Source organism: Mycteria americana, chromosome 15 (assembly GCF_035582795.1).
Source record: "Mycteria americana isolate JAX WOST 10 ecotype Jacksonville Zoo and Gardens chromosome 15, USCA_MyAme_1.0, whole genome shotgun sequence".
NCBI lineage: Eukaryota > Metazoa > Chordata > Aves > Ciconiiformes > Ciconiidae > Mycteria > Mycteria americana.
Genome location: NC_134379.1, coordinates 1,338,381 through 1,358,744, shown reverse-complemented (window position 1 = coordinate 1,358,744; position 20,364 = coordinate 1,338,381). Strand labels below are relative to the sequence as shown.

Genomic DNA, 20,364 nt, shown 5'->3' with positions numbered 1-20,364 from the left:
CCAACCTAGATATTCCTGGATATTTTTCCCCCTTCCAAGTTATTTATTAACTTATTTTTTGCCCCATACCTATATATAATTTTTTGCTAAGTTATTTTTGGTTTAAATCTTGGCCTCTCATCTCTTTATCGCCAGCTACAGTTGATGCCTAATAAGTGAAACCTTTGCAGGCTTCAGTAGTAGCTTGAAAGAGCACCCCGTTGACTGTGCTGAGTGATGGATAGATTCCCTGCCTGCTGTTCACTTTACTGCTAGATTCACCTAGGGTGTAATATCCTAACAAAGCAGAGGAGGGAATTGAAATGTGTTCTTCTGAGAACAGCAGTAAGTAAAGCTGCCTTTCTAGTTGTTCTCTCAATTAGCTCCTAGGAGATTTTCGTGCTTTTCTAGTTTCTCTTGGGGATATGTGACCTGATAGCGTATTGCTATTAATAATTATTTTACTGGTATCAAAGTAGGTACTGTACACAAACACAAAGCAACCTTTTCAGCATCTTTATTGGATGCTGTAAATACCAATTTTTGAGTCAGGCTTTTTTCTTTCTTTCTTTCCTTTTCCTGTTCTTCTTTGGAATACAGTCCTGACATTTCTGATCGTCGTAACTTTGATTGTTAGTTTTGTGCTGCCCCTTGAAGTGAAATTGCTAGTGAGTGGTATAAAGCTCACAAGGTAAGGCAAGGGGGTGCGGAGCAGTGTGAAATTGTTGCAGCTATGGGGGAGAGAGTAGAGGAATTGCTTTTGAGCTGGATATTGCAGGTGGTCATTACTTGTTTGTAGAAGTGGGTTATTTAAAAGAAAAAAGAAACTGGCCTTAAATGCATATGCCACAGCAAGCCCGTTTAACTCATTCCTTTATCAGAGACTACAACAGGAGCACCAGGAAAAGACTATTCGCCTAAACTGATTTTTGCTATATGGGAGCATTTGAACAAACAGAGAGAGCAGACACACCAGGCCTTGCTTACACAGCTGTGAGGAAGTTTAACAGTTCTGCAATACATGTAGCTCTTTTTGTTTATTAAAATGGGTCCCGCAGCTAGTAAAAATGAGCATTGATAAAGCTGTGGTAGCTATCGATATAAATTGGTAATCAATAGTATTTGATTAAAGACCAACCATTTTCACTCTCACTAACGAGGCTGCACGACAGCTACATCCATGGGAGAAGCGTAAGAATTAAAAGGACGCCGATGTTTGCTGGTATCAGTTGCCTGATTATGTTCTGACTTAAGAGAGTTTAGTATTCCTAGGTAAGTCTCATTGTGGATACTGAACTAGAGGGCTGTGGTACTCTGAGGTACAAAGCGCTGTCAGTTTTTCAAGTGAGGCTCAGCCACAGAAGAGGCTTGGGAATCAGTACTCAAAAGTTTTAAGTATATACCTTCAGTCAGAGAGAAAAAGATGGATATCCATTTCATATTTTTGGGGGTAGAGGTTGAAAGGATTTTCAGGCATTCAGCAGTTACTTTCATATCCGTGTAATCTTTCTAAGATAATTTTTTTTTTTTTAATAAAGGGATTAAGAAGGAGGTTAGACAAAGTACAGGCTTAATACCAATAGGCAAAAAAAAAGTAGTTTTGCAGTTTGTATTACTGTTCATGTGTAATTAACATTGATTTATAAGAACTTTAATTTAGGCAACTATAAACTGCCTCATGACTTTCTGCAGAGCAGATATAAACTTGCTCAACTGTAGATGGTCAACATTCACGTCCTAAAATTTATTTTCGATCTGAACTAGTTTTTGTATAAGCTGACTGTTGGATTTTTGTGTTTGTATGCAACTAGCATAATTTTGTGGCAGTACAGCTGAAGGAAGTCAGTCTTTCAAATCCATCAGAAATCCTATCTTAGGTATCTTTTTACAACGACCTCTGCTTCAAACTTTCTGCTTTTCATTTGTCTATTGGAACTCCAGAGGTGACTTTCTCTCAATTAGTGTCTCGGATTCAGATTTTTAACTTTGAATATATTACTTTCACAGTCTCGACCCACATCACCACCATTGCTGCTGGTAACACAGCTCATAGGCAGCTGGGCGAAGTCGAAGGTGTGCATTTGGCTGTTGTTTCAACATGTAGATGCCATTTGATTTAGGTGATGAGGTCAGGCTGCTTGCTTTAAAAATAGTCACGGGCACAACTAGAGAGGCAGTGTAATTGAAAATCAGCGAATGCAAGTAGCTTTATATGTAATGCTATTCTGTGTTTTAACATTTCCATAATTTCAGACAGTGTGAGAGGAGTACTTCCGTTCTTTTAAAACAATGTATTGAATTTCAGGCTTTGCCTAAAAATGTTTCAGGTTACTATTCTAAAACTGAATTTTGTTATTCTATATTAATATTTTATTAGAATTGGGGGTGACTATTTTAATCTAGAATTCAATTAAAAGGACACCTTTTGAGGTCTTTGGGTAATTTTGTGTGGCGGTATGGCACTATCTGAAGAGTATACGTGAGTGTAGGTTATAGTTTTTAATAGTTTGATTTTTAGACTAATAAAATGAAGATGTTAGCAGTTTTTACTTCAAATTTCATTTTATTAGGACTGCAAATAGATATGTTACTGTAAAACTCAGGTGTTTGTTTAGTATATGCATTAAAAGCACACTGTACATGATATTTAAATAATTTATGTGAAGTTTAGTTTGACAAGTAACTGGCCATTACGACAAAGAGACGTTTTGAACAGGGCCATTTGCACGGGAGATGGCGGAAGCTGCCTTCAGAGCCGTTCGTTATCTGTGCAGCCTGAGATTCATTAGCTAATACAGATGGGATAACCCGCGTGTTGCAGAACCAGAAGAGCTCAGCCCAGCAAGCCTTTCAGCGCCAGGGAAATAAAAGCATTCCTCTGTAACAGGCTTCAGCACTTATCTCTGTTCTCTGGTACTGTTTGTGCTGAACCAAAGCAGCTGCTACCCTGAGTTAAGAGAGAACAAACTCAACATGGCGTGAAATTACTGCACTTCCATTCACATTCATTAGAGTTATATTGTTACCAGCTACAAGCATGACTGGTCTTTGCATGAATAATAACAAGAAATGCTACTTTGTGAGTTTTACCTTAAAACATTAACAAGACACAATGCAAACTTTGAAACCCTGTGTATTACAGCCCATCTCATAGCATATATTACTGCATTTTTCTTGTCAATTGCTGGAATAATATTTATGCTTATAAGATTTGGAAAAAGGCAGATAGGAAGTGTCTAAACAGAAATATGGTTAAAAGGTGGCTATTAAAAATAACTCCAAAAGGTCTTGAGTGTAGGTTCCCAAAGCTGTGCGGCTGCTGCTAACGCGTGCAGCCCCTGAGGTGGTTGTCATGGGGGAGGAGAACCAGTATCCAAATCCTCAAGTACCAAACTGATGATTCCCCCTTGCTCAATTAGAAATGAACAAGCAAGCAAGTGGAAACTTGTTTCGGTATTTATTCCTCTTCCAGCAGATCGGTTTCATCCTGCCTCCCCATAGGTTGAATTTCAGAAGCAGCTCTGTCGCCTGCCTTAAATTCAGTGTCGTCTTGTTGGTGCTGCTGCAAGAGAGAGACCTGAACACAGCTAAAAATCCGCTGCGTGCGTAGTCGTAGCGGGCCTGCTTGTTATCTCCGTGCGCTCAAATCCATGGTGCATTTGGTCTAAAAAGCCTGCAGGACATTAATAATAAGGAAACGCCCAAAGAGCAGAGAGGACTCTAATACGTGCTTTGTCAATCCAGCAGTGTAGAATTTTCCTCAACAGGTTTTGTTATGGTCTTTTGGTTCTTATTAGTCTTGAAGCCCAAAACCAAAGCCAAACTATTCTTGCTCTTTTTTTAATAATGCTGTTTTTATTGATTGATTAATTGCAAGTTGTTCAAGCACTTTTTCAATTTCTTGTATCTCTTTCACGTAGATATGGGAATTGTGTTGCACATCTGACCTGTTTATGAAATTTTAATATGTCAAAAATAGCTAAAATTTCAAAGCTGATTCTGATATGTTGAGTTCTTTGCTTGTTAACATTCACAAAATGGGTTATTCTTCTATGGCTAATCAGAACGGTGTCTTTCTGTTGTGATAGTACTCAAATTCAGAAGCGATTGCTATAGTTACAGCCTAAATATACAACTAGGAGCTTAAAAAGCTTGTAAGCTTGTAAAGCTTACAATCTCCAGAACAAGGGGAAGAGAGTTTAACAAAGCCACAAGCTCTCTGCAACGGGTTTTATGGACATTGACTTCCTCTTGCCGTAAACAGTCCAGGTGATGCCCAAGGTTCAGGTGACAGAGTTGTATCCACGGTGGAAGGTTGCATTACTTGCTTACCTGTCTGTCTGCAAAACGTGGTTGTTTGTGACTTGTGATTGTTTCAGGTCTGCCCGTTTCAGGTTCTGTTAAGCTTATGGAATTTGAGGCAAAAAGCAAACAAAAAATGTATTAAATCTGTGAAGCTGCAGCTAATTTCTTCAGCGAAGTAAACCTACAGACCACTTGCCGTTGTTCTTTGCTTTACGCGCTTTCTGTGTTGTACAACTACTGGACGTGATCAGTGAAGACTTTTTAGTCTTTCTTTAGAGAAAGTTATATATGTTTGCTGCACTAATTTATTACAGATAATAGAAATGGTAGAAGTAGATGTGAACTCTCTCAAATAAGCTCTCTGGATCTTAAGCATTGTCTTATTCTGTCTTAAAGAAATTGAAGCAATTTTAGAGAATTAATTTGTTTACAGTGTAAAATAGCAATTGTGTCTAAAGAAAATTCTTTTGTTGTAGTTACGTTTTTTAGATATGTTTCTAAGGAAAAATGATGAAACAAACCCACGTATTTCATTTTCTTCACCTTATTCAAAAAGAATTGTCGAGTGTGCTCTACATATGCTATAATATAGAATAAAATAAATTTTGAAGGTTTTAAATCAAATATTTTTCATAGCCAAGATAGCTATTTAACTATTGTTTTAACTGTACTGTTGAATATAACACAGCTGAGGAAGGTGCTTGTGGTCTGCCTGGATATTACGGTCATTTGTGAGGATATCTCATGTGTCAAAGGTCTCAGGTCTTGCATCCGTGTGATACTTTAGTGTATCATCGTTGCGGTCGTAGCTGTGAATATCCTCTTGATAGCAGTGTTTTGGGGGGGGGTGTGCAGTGGTCAGCAATAGTGTCAAAACTCCAAAGGGAAAAATTAGTAATTCAGTAGCATCTGCAGTGTAATCAGTGAGGATTTTTATGAATAAAATTTTACAACTTTGTTTTTGTAGCAAAAATATATCTATTTAATTCCCAGGAATCAGCAGCTTTTAAGTTTTCTTTTACAGGTTAGAGGTTTGGTGGCTTGCTTTTTTTTTTTTTTTTTTTAAGCTGGTAAAAACTTGGCGGGGACCAGAAATGCTGTCTCATAACGAGAGAAGAATACCACTAATTAGCTGATCAGTGGTGCTTGACCTTGTGAGCAATGGGAGCTCTCAGCTCATGCTGGGATCAAATTTATATGAATTTGTGAGCCACTGCCTGGTACTGGCCCTGCCGCGTGTCATTCAGAATCTGCCTCTGCTATAATCCCAAAGCTACGGGCCAGCCTGAAATGTCCCCTACTCATGATGAATAGTACCTTGTTTTGCAAATAGACTCATTGAGGTTAACCCTCATCTGTGAATGAAGTTACTATACAGTGTGAGGGACGATATTTCAGTCTGGCCCATGGTGAGTGCCGAGTTCCATTAACAGTGGATTTTCTGTAGTTCTTCCAGTTTTCATTCCCTTTCTTTCCAATTTAGGCTAGAGGCAAGAGGCAAAGGTCCTGGAGAAAATAGGAAACATATTGTGAATTACAAGACCTTTTCAGATTCTTTTCAGCTCTGTGTTTCCCAGCATAGAAATAGTCTGGTGTCAACTTTCCCAAGTCTCCCTCCATCCCTTATTTAAAATGTAAATATGCAGTGGCTATTAACAAGTGTTCTAGCCAAGTGTGTTGGGATAGTTCTCCTTTGACTCCCAACCACTAGTATCAGTGGCTACTTCTGACTTTTTGGATTGATTGAATTGTTTTGTGTTTTGAAGTCAGATGTGGTACTTGGAGATAAGGCAGATATTTGATTACCCCATTCTAATTTTTATTTAGATACTTAAACCAACATGGACCTGAGACAAAAGAAGACGCCTTCCGTGTCGTCTGTAGGAGAGTCGCATGATAGATAGAAAAGCCAGCAGCTTCTTAAGGACAAATATAGTCATCAGGGTACATGGCTGGATGTAGATTCTTATGTGGTTATGGCATTGCACGGAGAAGAAAGTTATTTTGGTCCTCCCAATAAAAATATGCAGGAAAAAAATGAAGGTTTCCTAACAACTGAAGATCTAGAAACCCTGTTTTGTAGTGAGGTTTGAGAAGGCTCACCTTAAAAACCGTGATTGGGAATTGAGGCACCATAATCTCCTTGCTCTAGTTTTAGGGTTCTCATTATAAAATTCTATTTTCAGAATCTAATTACTTTAAATTAAAATACTTGCCATGTGCAAAGCACCTTATAATTTCTGAACTACTATACTCGCATCCCATAAGCTCTATGGGAGAAAGACAGGTATCATACCTGTTTTACATTTGTGGAAACATAGGTAGTTGCTTCTCCAGGTGTAAAGTGCTTTAGTGATAGGTCAGGTAATAGTCTTGCACTTGCCAGTCTTCTGCCAGAATGGGATTATTACATTTTTTGCCCTCTTAGGAGAGGAAGAAGAAAGCAGTAGACCTGACAAAATCAAATCTGTGTGACTGAGAAAATGTTTTACTCGTAATAAGGTCTTTTTTGGGAGGTGAAGGAGATGTTTATCATCACGTCTGCTCCTCTGCTCAAAGTGTTGATCTAACTTTGACCTACAGCGTCTGCCAGTGGCAGGCAGTATACGCACTGATGTACATGTGTCCAGCCACTTCACAGCTACCAAGCTTGACTGGGTATGTGTATATGTACTCTAATCAAAGAATGATCACACTACATTTAATACAGAGTCTATAGTACAGTACATAACGCCCTTTGCTTAATACTTTTCTCCCTAGAAGTGTCTTCACATTGTTTTGACTCACCGTCTAAGTTGAGAGTGATAAGAATTCTAAAATATTCTTTTCTGATTTAGAAAAATTGTCTAACAGTAGTATGTGATGTTCTAAATCTTTTATTCTGTAGGTCAGTAACAGATCCACGAGATGGAAAGAGAGTTGCACTCAAAAAGATGCCCAACGTCTTCCAAAATTTGGTCTCTTGTAAAAGGGTCTTCCGGGAGTTGAAGATGTTGTGTTTTTTTAAGCATGACAATGTAAGTAAATTCAAAGTAATTTTGAAGTCTTTGATAAAGCCTAATTGTAAAATGGAGCTATCTATAACAGAAGTATTTTTTCTTTTAAGTTATAGAATATCTAAAATGCTTTAAAAGCTCTCTAATTTTATGGTTATCAGATTTCCTGGAAACTCAGATATTACTGTTGCAAACACTAGAAAAATGAAATTATCAAGAATCTAAGGATATTCATAATTTCCCTTTCAAAATGTTTGCAAATAGGCAATACACTTCCACCTAATCTTATTTTAGGCTTTAGATAAATGTCAATCTGCACAAAGCTATGCCAGCTGGAGATGCTTTCGCTTCTAAACTATTTCTTACTCCATCTTTCTCTCCCCTTTGTTGGAGTTTATTGCTCTCTCAGTTCTCAGTAGCAGCGTGGTTGTGCAAGCACTCCCAAATCTGCTTTAGGTAAAATCAGCTAGGTTAAGTCAAAACATTTTTAAAAATTATCTGAATTGACCCATATGGTTGTGTCTGAAGTCAATAAAAAAGTACTTACAGAAGCTGTTCCACAAGTGCAGCTGTGGATGTGGTAACCTCTCCCGCTGATGAGCAGTCACGAGTATCTTGGGAGGACTATCTTCTCCTAGTGGAATGGGATCAGGAAGTGGGTGTCTGTTTCAGAACCTTATTTCATTGCCTTTCCTCCTGTTTTAAAGTTTATCTTTTTTTTTATCTGAGGGTATCATATTCCAAAAAAGTTTTTATTTGTGGTTAAGCACTGAATTCAGATAAGCGGTGTTAGTGGGACGCAAAAGAGGTGGACTGCCTTGCAAGCTTGTACCAGATTGCAGAGTCCCACCACCACCACTATCACCAATCCTTGGGAGATGGATTCGGGGACAAGATTTCTTTTGAACTGGTATCTTAAACTGCTCCTCACCAGGGTCTTCATTATGGAGAAGATTTTACTGAGGACTATAAAATTAAATAAAGCATCTCTGTAAGCAGTCAGAAGTTGAGCCTGATAACCACTGAAGTTTCTGTGCTTCACCTAAATGTCATAGATATTCCTAGGACAGGATCTAAAAGACTACACCAAGGTAGTGGTTTTTTCCTGTGAGGGAATTTGAATTCTGTGCTGCTGGTTTTCTACCTTTTTGCTTTGCACAGGGAGCTGAGCTTCTGATTCAGAATGTGAACAACTTTGTTTTTTGTAATTCCCATGTGGAAGCAGTATATCATAGAACTCTTAAAGATGAAAGGCAGAACAAAGTGTAATATCTTTTGCCTTTTCATTTCTCTGCTAGAATGACTTCTTTCAAATATTTTACGGTTATATTTATTTTTGAAATAAACCAATTTTTATTCGGTAGATAAACTTATGCTTTTAAGCTAGTAGTTGAGCAGCTGGAAAAAGTGTCTTGAATTAGGGAAAAAAAAAAGAGAGAGAGACCCTGAATGTACAGAATATCTGACTTGGTGGGCTATTAAATTCACGTATCTAGTGAGATAGAATATTGGTCTGTCTGTGTGGGATAGAATAAAGCGAAGCTCTATATGAAAGGTGCAGTCTGACTGTCTTTTTGAAAGGGATTTGTTTTTGTTTGACTGAGATAGGTCTTGATCTTGTGTGGTGTTTCCTAGGTACTCTCTGCCCTCGACATACTCCAGCCTCCACACATTGACTATTTTGAAGAAATGTATCCTAAATATAAAATAGAGCATCTTAATTGAGGTAGGTGTCATTTTCATTAGCTTAGAAACTGCAAGTAGTTGTTAATATCTGTGAAATAGAACTCCACAAACCTTGAGCCTGTATCTAAACAGTTTTATTTAAAGAAGTGAATCTATACGATCAAGAACTCTTAGCTATTGTTAACATTGGAGGTGAAATGGTGCAGGATTGACCTGAAGCTCTGAATATATAAGAGCTAGTAAATGCAGGGCATTTTGGTGGTATTTACCAACAGATACTGCTGCTACTAATGGTGATTCCCCCAAAATATTTTTTTTTTAAACTATATCCAGTAATTAACTTCCTCTCAGTTATTAGTACCTTAAAATACTTTCTGGTGTTTTCAGAGTGCTACTGTCACACGCTTTGAAACCATGACTTTTCAGGAATGTCTCAGCAGACTAGTTGGGTTGTGGCTTTTCTTGTTCAGCCTCTATCTTGATCAAGAAAACAGATTTCACACAAATATATGTGCTGTTTAATGTGTCACTGATGCGAAGTACATGCTGTCTATGGGTAACTGTATTATAAAATGGAATTTTAGTATATAACTTGACGTGAGAATGTCATGTTTTGTTTTGTGTTTTTCCTTTTTCAAACCTTTTTTGGGTTATCTTCTATTTTTGGGGTTGAGAATTTCTGCATTCTTAAATACTGAAAAGTCAGGCATTGACCTGGCTCTTACTGACTCTAGTTGGGAAAGAGGTTCTGTGACTCAAAGCAGGTTGTTTTAGTACTTACTCTAGTTTTTAAAATGCTAGAAGTTACTGTAATGCAACAAGTTAAGTACAGATTTTCATGGTACAGAAAGTATCTAGAAATATTGTGAGATTTAGAACAAAAAATTATTTTACATAGGGGTAATTCTGTTCTCTTCAGAGGTTTTACTAGCTACAGACCAGGAATCATAATAAAGATTGTCTGCCTAGATTAATCCCACTGTCTGTTCTCTTCTTTATGTTATTTTAAAAATTTAACATGCTAAGATTCAATTTTTGAGACATTTTTAGCTAATAAAAAATGAACTTGATAATTAGCACTGAGATTATTTGTTTATATGTTAATTTTTATGTGTGTAGGAAAAACAGACTCCTGCCCGTAACAGTTTTAAGATTATTTGCAGAGTTTTATGAACTGTTCAGATATTTTTACAACATGCTGGTAGTAACAAAATATCCTTTGCAGACTTCAGTAAAAGTCATATTTTAGAGAGCAGATAATCAAATATCCTAACACATTGGCATTTCCATTATCAAATTAGCATTTCGGTACAGGGATCTGCCATACAGCTGAGGTCAGCTAATAGACTTCTGTGTTTTCTATGGAAAACCCCAAAAGCAAGCACTGAAAACGAAACTCAGTGCTGAATTGTTGAAAGCAAACACTTGAATCGTAGCATATTCACTTATGTGTCACCTCACTGTACTGCTGCTCCTTTAACAGCTTTGGTTGCATTGCCTTTCAAGTTTGTAATTCGCAACCAAATTGTGCAAATAAAAACTTCCTCCCAAACCCAAAATTGTTACCAAAACTCTCTTTGTAAATCAGGCAGGGCATAATGAAATGTCTGTTATAAGCTTAAGTAAGCTGCCAATCAATTTTCATCTAAAAATGTATGCATATACATTCAGGAACATATATAAAGTGTTCTCATTGAGGATTTGGGTTTATTTTCTGAAATTGTATGGCTTTCATACAATCGTAATCGGGACCTGAGAGCTTTTTCTGTTACCTGGATGCATAGTAATAGTTAGGTTTAAAAAAAACTTCCCTGTCCCCCAGATGTGCACATCATGTGTTCTGCTTGTTCTCCAAGTAGCTTTGTTAATGTTGGTGTCAGTCTTCAGTGGAGCTGCTTGAGGTTTGAGGGCACCAGCTTACTCATATGGTTAGACTTTGGAAGGTTATTTTTTAATTACTGATAGGTTTTAGCTGGTTTTTTGTATGACCCACTTTACAAGACAATTAATGGGTGGAAAATTGTCATTCTTTATTTTTAGATAAACTGAACTTTGTGAAATATGGCTTGATCTATTTATAATACCTTGAATTGATTGGTGAAGAAAGTAGGTGTATTTTAAACTTGGTGATTTTAACCAAAGTACAGCATGATTTACTGATTGGCTGAACACTGCTATATGATACTAGGGCTTTTTCGTATGAATGTTAGATAAAGCTCTTAAATTTTGCTTTGATATTTCTTTCATGTGAACAGCATATGAGTAGTCTTCAAAAACTGGAGTTTGGTTATTTGCTCTAGTTCAGTGCCCTCATTGTATAACAAGTCATATGAGTTATAAATCAGATCTAGGTTAAGGATTACTCCTTCCGTGTAATTGTACAATCAAGAATATTTAAATGGGATAAGCTTATTTTTGTGAGCTTAGCTACTGCCAAGTTTTGTATATAAAACCAGAAATGTTAGTTTCCTTCACAGTTAACTGATTTTAAGTCATTCTGACGAGTATTTTATAGGGCTATCTTTTTTTTTAATTTGTTTGAATTTCTTGACTCTAATATTGGTAATAGAAGACTATTTGCTTTGTAGTCTTCTTTTTCCTTTCTGTTGAAATAATTGCAGTAAGTGGCACTTATGACCCTTAAATTCATTAGAAGAATGAATGAATAGGTGTTTCAATTTATATGCACATTTTTAAATGCCTGTGCTTCTGCTTACTGTAGTATAAGAAGAACTTATTTCAGATTCATTTTAAGAAGATCAGGTAACTATATCCCATATTTGGGGGATGTAGTTGTAAAAACTTCCTTTGTTGATCCACTAGTATAGCTCCCAAAGATATCATAGTGACGTTCCATTTTTACAATAAGGTATATTGAACAGTGATAAAAGTGTAAAGGGATTGAGTTGGTACCGCTTGATTTCCTTTACTTTTTCTAAGGAGTTGTCGTGCCCTTTTTGGGGAAAGAAAAAAAAAATAGTAAAAGAATGACTAACGTGATATGAATGATGTGTTGCAAATGAACTGGTAGAGTTAGTTTCAATTATTCTATGTCTTGTAGGTACTAGCAAGAATTGCAAAGTATATTTTGTAAAGAGAAGTCATAAAACTGACTTAAAATTTTTATGATAGATTAAAAGATTTCTTAGGAAACTGGTGATGAATAAAGGAATTTTAATCTAGTGAGATTTTTGTTTTAGAATGCAAATTCTTTGCAAACTCTTAGATTGAGATAGAATTTGAATGTATAATGAGGTTTTAGATTGAAAATCTTTGTGAGCATTTAATATCTTATACAGGTATTGATATTTTTTGCCAATATCACCTGGTGCAAAAATGAATAGATAATGGAGCATATAGTATTCTGGGTCTCTGTCTTGAGAAAATAAATGAAAAAGAGGTTGTTAGTGAATTTTAGGTTTTATATGTTCGTCATTAAGTTCATCATTAAGCTGAAGTTCAAGGCTTATCCCTGCAATCATCAATTTACCTTGGTGGAACAGAAGTATAATCCCTGATTCACGAGCTTGGATGATGCTTTGGTTCTGTCATATGCCTGTGTTCCTCGGTGGACTGACCTAGCTTTAAAGCCTATCAGTTACAAAGGTAAATAGTGACTCACAGATTTTGCTAGAGTGTCTAAAAAATGTTTCATTACAATTAACATATCTGTTAATTCTTGATTGAACTGATCTGGCAGTGTTAGGTTTATGGTTGGACTTGATCTTACAGACCTTTTCCAACCTAAACGATTCTATGATTTGTAGTGCTCTCTTTTCCAATTACAAAATCTTCTGCAATTGATTGTAATAGTGAATTCTCCAACTGGAGTTACACAGATGTTCTCTTTTAAGAACTATCCTAAGTTTCTATAGTAACTTTTTGAAAACTTCTTCCATTAAATGGAATATTAGAAGCAGCTGAAAAGACATCACTTTTGTCAGTCCTTTTATACTGACTTGGAAAGATTCTAATACTAGTAAAAGCAAAGGTGTGCAGCAGTTCCTTCCCATTGATCTTATTAAAAGGTGAAAGAGCTGTTTTCTGACAGATTAGGGAGTAAATCCCTCATATATGTAGGGTGGAGGAGGGTAGATAGGGACAAGGTAAGATCTGGTTCCTCCAGCCAGTAAAAGGGACAACGACAGCACTGTTGGGGTACCAGTAGCGTATGCTCAGGCTTCCTGCTCCTTCACACTATCCTTAGAAAGGGTTTCCTCGTTGAAGTACCCTTCTGAAATGTCATTGCGGCGAGTTCCTCTGGGCCAACAGGCAAACAAATTGCACAGGGACCTCAAGGATTAAGAGGATTAGTATCCTCCGTAGAAGGCTACGGGTCGCTGATTTGCAGCTGGTAACACAGCAGTTTATATTGTCGGGTCAGGCAGAATTGCGACTTAGATTCTCACTAGATATTCATGAGAACAGAACAGCTTGATGTACTTTCTGCAGGTGATGAAAGCATGGTGGTGGTGGTGTCAAGCCAGTAGACTGTATGAGAGAGAGTCCTAGATGTCTGCTTGAATGAACTCTCTACCAAAATGGCTCTGCTCTCTCTGTAACACCGGGCTCTTTTGCCTTGGGTTAAAATTTTGCTTTATTCAGCAGTAAAGTTGCAATACCTTTATTCCAGTATTTGCAAAATCTAGTTGAATAATATTGCCTGGAACTGAAAATGTTTTCCCTAGTATGCATTGATATGAAATTATTTCTATTGAGAAGCTTGTGTACACATGGGAAAATACCAGGGAGGTTTTAAAGTTGAATATCATGTATGGTTAGCAGTGATCTTTCAAGTAGAATCTGCTGGCAGTATGTGCCTGGCTGTCAATGATTCAGTAAAAATAGACTGAAATCTTCCCCTTTGTCTTTTTAATTTTAAACCTTTCATATGTACTCAATAAATTATCTTAATTCCTGATGTAAGGATTATGACTTGATTTTTGAACAACCTGAAATGACATTATGAGAGAAGGTTTTAAAATGTTAACTTTGACTAGGAACTCTTCACACTGCGTGTTTGATGTTTGGTGTTGCTTTTTTTTTTTTTAATCTGTTTTAAAAGCTATTTGTAGAATAAATTATCAATAGTAGTTAGTAATTTATCCACAGATCTACTGCTGATTAATCCACATTCCCCCTTGCACTGTTTTGGTTTTTTCTACTCAGGGAACTATTTGATAATTTTACTGCATCTGTCCATAAGCACTGTAAAATATCAGAACAGTGATCTGCAAGAAGTGCTTTGTAGCACAAATGCATTTCCCATTTGAATATCAAATTCAAGTAACCTCAAGACCAAATAATTAAATAAGCAAGTGAAATTTTGAAACTAATGCTGAAGTAGTGGAGTTTATTTTTGTATTCTGCAGACTGCGTCCTGCCGTACCTCTGGGGAATGGCTCACCGTTCCATTTCAGACACGTGTTTTTTACTGACACCAGAGAACCTGCATATCTTACCCTTGCTAACCACAGTATACAGCCAAGAAACTGTGTCACAACAAGCCTCTACACAGTCGTGCAGGTGTGATATGCCAGATGTGTTTGTCTTTCCCAAAACAGAGCTTCCGCAGCATTCAAGCTTTGTTTTACAAATACATAGATACAATTATTTAGATATGAAAATCAGTGATTTTATTGAACATAATACAGAATATGGTGCTACTAAACTGCAGGTGATGAATACCAATGCCGTTAACTCCGAGCTGATTGATGACATGGTGGGTGCTTTGGGGGACTCCAGCTCCTGGTAGTTTTGAAACCGAGCAGGAGTGGAGAGGTGGGAGCTGCTGCTTCACCTAAGCGCTTCTCTCTCCTAGTACCCCAGCTCCATTAAGTTGGAAGGCTGAATTTTTGCTGTATTAGGAAGTCATCAAAGGCTTTGAAGCCCTTACCTTACACAGAAGTAAGATTCAGAGGGAGTTTCAGTATTTTCTTCCTGCTATGAAACACTGTCTTTTTTTCCCCAACTCCAAAACCGTGTCCCTCCACAAGGCTGCTGCTATTGCTTATCTGTGGTCTTTGACACATGCCATAGATCGCCATTTCTACATGGCGTAATTAGAGGTGACTTGATGGCAAATATACTTATGTCAGTAATTTTACCTATAAAGGAAAAGTCAGCAAATTTTAAACACAAAAAATTAATTTAGACAAGCATTAGATCCATTAAATTTTTTTTAATAGGAGTTGCACTCTTTTTAGATGGACCGGGTCTTTTTTTTGATGTTTTGGGTATCGATACAAAATGAGGATGTTATAGAAATATTTCTACTAGGAAGCTATAAAGTCTGCAGAGAGTTAGAAGAGAACAGAGGTGGCATCAGAAACTAAGCTTGATATGATCCTAATGTAAAGACAAGTATAACTAAATATACTAAAATAGCAGAAAACCCCTTGTCCCCATTTTATAGGAAATCCTGAAATATATAAGAAAGAATTTTGTTTTGTATTAAAAAAAGCATGTTTCTTAAAGTGTCATGCAGATAGACACCTCCACTCCACTGTTAGCATCCAGCTAATCCACCTGCCCCAGAACTTGTTCACAGAATGCTGGCCTCTTCCCAGAAGAACAGTCTATAGAATTGAGTTTTGAGGTACGCAGAGACCTAATAAAGAAGGATCCAAGTCATTATGAGAATGCCACATCACAGAATGTACTTTATTCCTTTTTAAAATTTGCCTGTCACTTTGTAAAATTTACCAACTCAGCAGGTCTCCCAGTCAACAGAGTAAGTGAAGTTCTTTTGTGCTGTGCATTTGCCTTGATAATTATTCTGAAGCAAATTGGTACATTTGTAGTTCTAATTTTATACAGCTACTTAACTAATTACTGCTGTCAGTAGCAATTTTTATCTGGTAGTAATGTTCAGCTTAGCTGCATATTACAGCTCCAGTGACCACCTCATAGCCAGCATATTTTATGGTTCGACTTGAAAAAGAAAACTGCAGGTACCTGTTTGAATAGCTGATTGAAATCCCATAGGATTTTTGTAGTTTGTTTTTGCTAAACATTTACAGTACTGGCCGGAGTAAAGTCATTGACCCACTTGGGTACCAGCTGTTTAAGAAGCTGCCACATTTGTAAAAGGCAGGAACATCAAGCAAGCGCTGCTTTCGCTCTTGTTTAGAGACCCTCATTAAATTATCTGGAGACAATAATCAGATAGCTGCTGTTCAAGTTAATGGCACCTCTGAGCCCCTGTCAAGAGAGCTTTATTTAATGCGCGACAGACCTGGAGTGGTGCAGGTGCCATTTCAGGCCCTCATTTAATTTAAGCTGCTTTAGTTGGCATGGCAACTAGTTGAGACATCTGGGAGACATTATGCTCGGGATTGAGATTTAGGAGGATTTGTGGTGTAGCAAAACAAAAATCTTATCATAATAAAGTGCAGAGTAATGCTTTTGGATTTTTTTAATATTTTACATTAAAAATGAAATGTAAAGGTTTGTTGCAGCCATAAGGTAAAAACCAAATTTTAAAAGGCTGGTATAAATATTTAAGAGGGCCTTTGCAACAGGAAGAGAAAAATTAGAGGACTAGAAATTATGGTGCTGCAGGGTTGGGTTTTTTCTTTATGAATTCTTTATGAGTGCAATTTTAATTTGGGTTTTTTTTGGTCAAAAAGTTGGCAATATTTAATTCATAAAATTAATTTTCGTGTGGTGTGCTGCTGGCAGATGAACAATTTGGCTGATAGGGATTTGGCCGGGTAGGGTTTGCAGAGCAACAGATGGAAGGAGAACAGTGATTAGGTAGAGATGAAAGAAAATGTAAGTTTTCTCTAGATTGTTAGAAGCGCAACTTGACCTTTGCCAATTAATTGGTGGTAATGGTAAGAACAAGTAGAAGTTTCTGCTGAAAGCTGACTTGCTTACTGTGTTACTGAGAGATATTTATCTCAACTGAAGTCAGGGTTTGCTATTAGATTTCAGACCTGATATGTAGCAGAGCTGGTTATAAAGAGCATTGAACCAACCGATAGGCTCCTATGGGATAATGGTGAGATTTAAAAACAAAACAAATCAAACCCCTCGACGCTGACCTAGTTAGCTTTGCTTTCAGAGGAAAGGCCAGGACGGCACACTCGTAAAAATACCGCCACGAGGTCGCCGAGTTCATGAAGTTACCGGAGCTTGTGCGCGGCAGATCCGGAGGCCAGGTACAGCTGAAGCGTGCAACTTCTCACGCGCAGCAAACGCCGGGTCTCCCTGCAGAGCGGAGGGCGCAGCTGCCCGCGCTCCAGACTCGGGGAGCACCCACTCGCAGGAGGGCAGCTGAGCTGTTGCCCGTTCTTACAGCTGATCAGTTGGTGGTTTTGGAAGGCTGAGAGCTGACTACCGCTTTACCGTGAACTGCGAACGAACCTGGTACGCCAAGGGAGACGCTAGATTGGGGCCCAGGAGATGCGGTTTTATTCCTACCTCTCTCCTTGATCTTTTGCGTGACCTTGGCGGTGTGCAGCACCTCTCTGCCGCCTTTTTGTCTGTTTTGAACGTTGCAGGGCTGGGTGTGACTCGTAACGCTTAATGCCTGATGCAGGGCTCTCCGTGAGACATTTGATACCTTGCTGTAAAGTAGAAGTTCAGTTAACATATGGCTACCGTGTTTTACCTTCTTCAGCCACAAATGTAATAATACCAGAGATTCTTGTTTCAAATATGACTGCTGAAGGCAGCTTTCAAAGCAGTAATATTTCTTAATTATCAAGCTTTTTTGTTGTAAAAGTTGAAAATTCGCAGTATTGCAAGTTCAATCCTTCTTGAAAGTTGAGGTGCTGTGGTTTTGCTTTAAGCGCTGTTCTGACCCACAGCTCCAAAATCACCACTTAATTTACCAGCGGCGTTTGAGAATGGAGCGCGGTACAGCCGAGGCAGCCGCTCTGCAGCGCAACAGGCTCGTCATCGCCGGCCGCAGTAAAAGCTGGCTGTCGCTAACTGCTCGGTACAACTCATAGGCAGCGTATGTCTGTAGTGTCCCGAGTATTTATTGTAATGATTCTTGCGTGTGCTTTACTACTGTAACATATCCAGGAAACTGACACTGTGATATCGATTTTGTGGGTTGAGATATGCTGCTTGTGTCTTCCATATTTCTCCCTTTTTGAAACATTATATTTCTAGTATTTTTAGTGCTTCCGGAATAAACACAATACCCTTCTTAATCCACAGCTTACCTTAGTATAAGCCACAGCATATACAACTCTTTGTATCTTCAAGTATTTGTGTAAATTATCAGCGAGCATGACTACTGCTGAGGTCTGCATGTCTATGAGTACGTGAAATAGTGGTTTCTGTTTGGCTTTTTACTTTTTCTCCAGATAGAAGTTTGGGTTTGTTTTTTTTTTTTTTCTCCTGTTATAACTCAGAAGAGGTTTTATGACTGGGATTTGTATGCATGTGTGTATGATGCTTGAGAAGGTAAAATAGTGGGTGCTGGGTAGATTTAGGGAAGCGTATGTATTTTGAAGAGGCTGCATTACTGACCATGTAGCAACCTGCAGGGTGCGTTTGATAACCCACTTCCACAGGCTTCCACTTGCCAGTTTGCTGGTTAAACCGTGTTGATGTATGTCCGCTATGAAGATGCTACTTCAGTTGTTTGTAATTTGTGGCTTACTAATCTTAAGGAAAAATGTAAAGGTTTCAAGATGCCATGAGTTATATTAAAATTTTATTTTGATTTCTGAGTTGTAATTTGACTTTGGAATAATTTTGTAACAACTACCTTAATGCAAACGCTACTTTATTGAGTAACCTCTTTTCTTTCACAACCCGTTTTTTATTTTCATTCTTGTAAGAGTCTGGAGACTTGACCTCTGAAGAAGCTTTATTCTTTTTTACTCGATAGCTCTGACCTGTAAGAGCTCAAATTCCTAGGAGTTAGAGTAAATGTTTCAAGAGATTATGTGCTGGACTTTCTGCTTTTGCCTTAACTAATAAATTGAAGATATGTTGTCACTGAATTGATGCAGAGTGACCTCCATAAGATTATCGTCTCTCCTCAGCCACTCAGCTCGGATCATGTCAAAGTTTTTCTTTACCAGATTTTAAGAGGTAATTTTTCTTCTTTTAAATTTAATGAAAATTATGTAGTAGTAGTATTTTTTAATTATTTTTGTGTTTCTTAATGTTTATTCTCAAGACATCCTCATCTTGAATAAGTTTCCCATGGAAACTTGTTCTTTTTATTTCATATTATGAAAGAATAGCAAGCATTAATTATTCTAGTTATAAGAATATGGCAGCCCTGCTGCCTTCATCATAGTCATGGGTAAAGATGGCAAGACTTACGCTTCAGCTGCAAAGGCTTTTTCAATGGCCTGGGAGAGTCTTAAGGCGGGTGGGTGTGTTTTAACAGTCCCAATGCTTTTTGAACCAAGGTACAGAAAGGACACCTAGACGGAGCCAAATTGATAAATATATGTAACTGTACCCACTTGAGGAGGTATGGTTACGTATATTTAGACTGGAGGACAGTCTGGTTTAAATTGTTACGGAACAGTCTGTTAAAGTTTGATTTTTAGCTAAAACAATTTACCATAATAGTAATTTTAAACTTGATTTATTTTTTTTAGTCCATTTGGAAACTTTTATCCAATAAATGAGATCATTATGCTTGTCTTTTGAACATCTGATCAGTGTTAGTCCAGTTGCTTTTCCATTGGCTTTATTTGAGTATTTTCACTGGAATAAGCTGAAAGTAAACAGTCAATTCTGTCTGGTAGTAAATAAATAGTAGATCATATTCACAAAGAGCAGAGCAAGGAAATCTAAATTAGAAATCTAAATCAGAATTAGTATGGGCTATTCCAGGTACCTGTGGTGCTAGAGAAAAGATTTGTATTCCTACAGGACAAAAGGCATTTGTGCCTCTGTGGTTACCGAGTTTGATGGCTGGGGGAACACTCAAAATTCTAATTTCTGTCCAAATGGCAACGCAAAACTGTCAGGTAAAGTTTGTTCAAGGGTGACTTGAATTCTCATTCCATTTGCCCAGGCGTTTGACCTGAGAGCTTAGTGTTCCCCAGGTTAATGCTATTCTTTATTTTTGGTCTATCTGACCCTACTTGAATTATGGCCATTTTTCCATTTTCCATGCTTTGTCTACTACTGTAGCTCATGTGCATAAACAACATCATGTTGGTATACTTTCTTCCACTGTACTTTTCAGTGAGGTGCTTTCTGCATTACTTTCATTTTCTTAAAAAGACCAGAACTATAGCTTCAGGGAGAGCAAAAGCCCTCAGGAAGCACAGGTTATCTTTCTTTCCTAACCACCTAAATGTTAGAGACATCCCCAGCGGCTGTGATCAGATGCCCTAAGTTCAGGTGCTCCAGCTTTGAATTTTTGCACTAATAAAGTTAAGAAGAGGGCCTAGGCTTTACCATAATT

General features: G+C 37.6%; 1 protein-coding gene across 2 annotated transcripts in view; it reads left to right on the top strand.

The window, feature by feature from the left end:
• Positions 1-20,364, top strand: part of NLK (nemo like kinase) — a 65,557-nt gene that overhangs the window by 27,304 nt on the left and 17,889 nt on the right. For both annotated transcript variants that reach the window (XM_075518186.1, XM_075518185.1), the window contains exons 2-4: positions 7,172-7,301; positions 8,916-8,971; positions 18,919-19,025. In XM_075518186.1, coding sequence (XP_075374301.1) covers positions 7,172-7,301; positions 8,916-8,971; positions 18,919-19,025 — 293 coding nt within the window. The remainder of the gene's footprint in view (positions 1-7,171; positions 7,302-8,915; positions 8,972-18,918; positions 19,026-20,364) is intronic.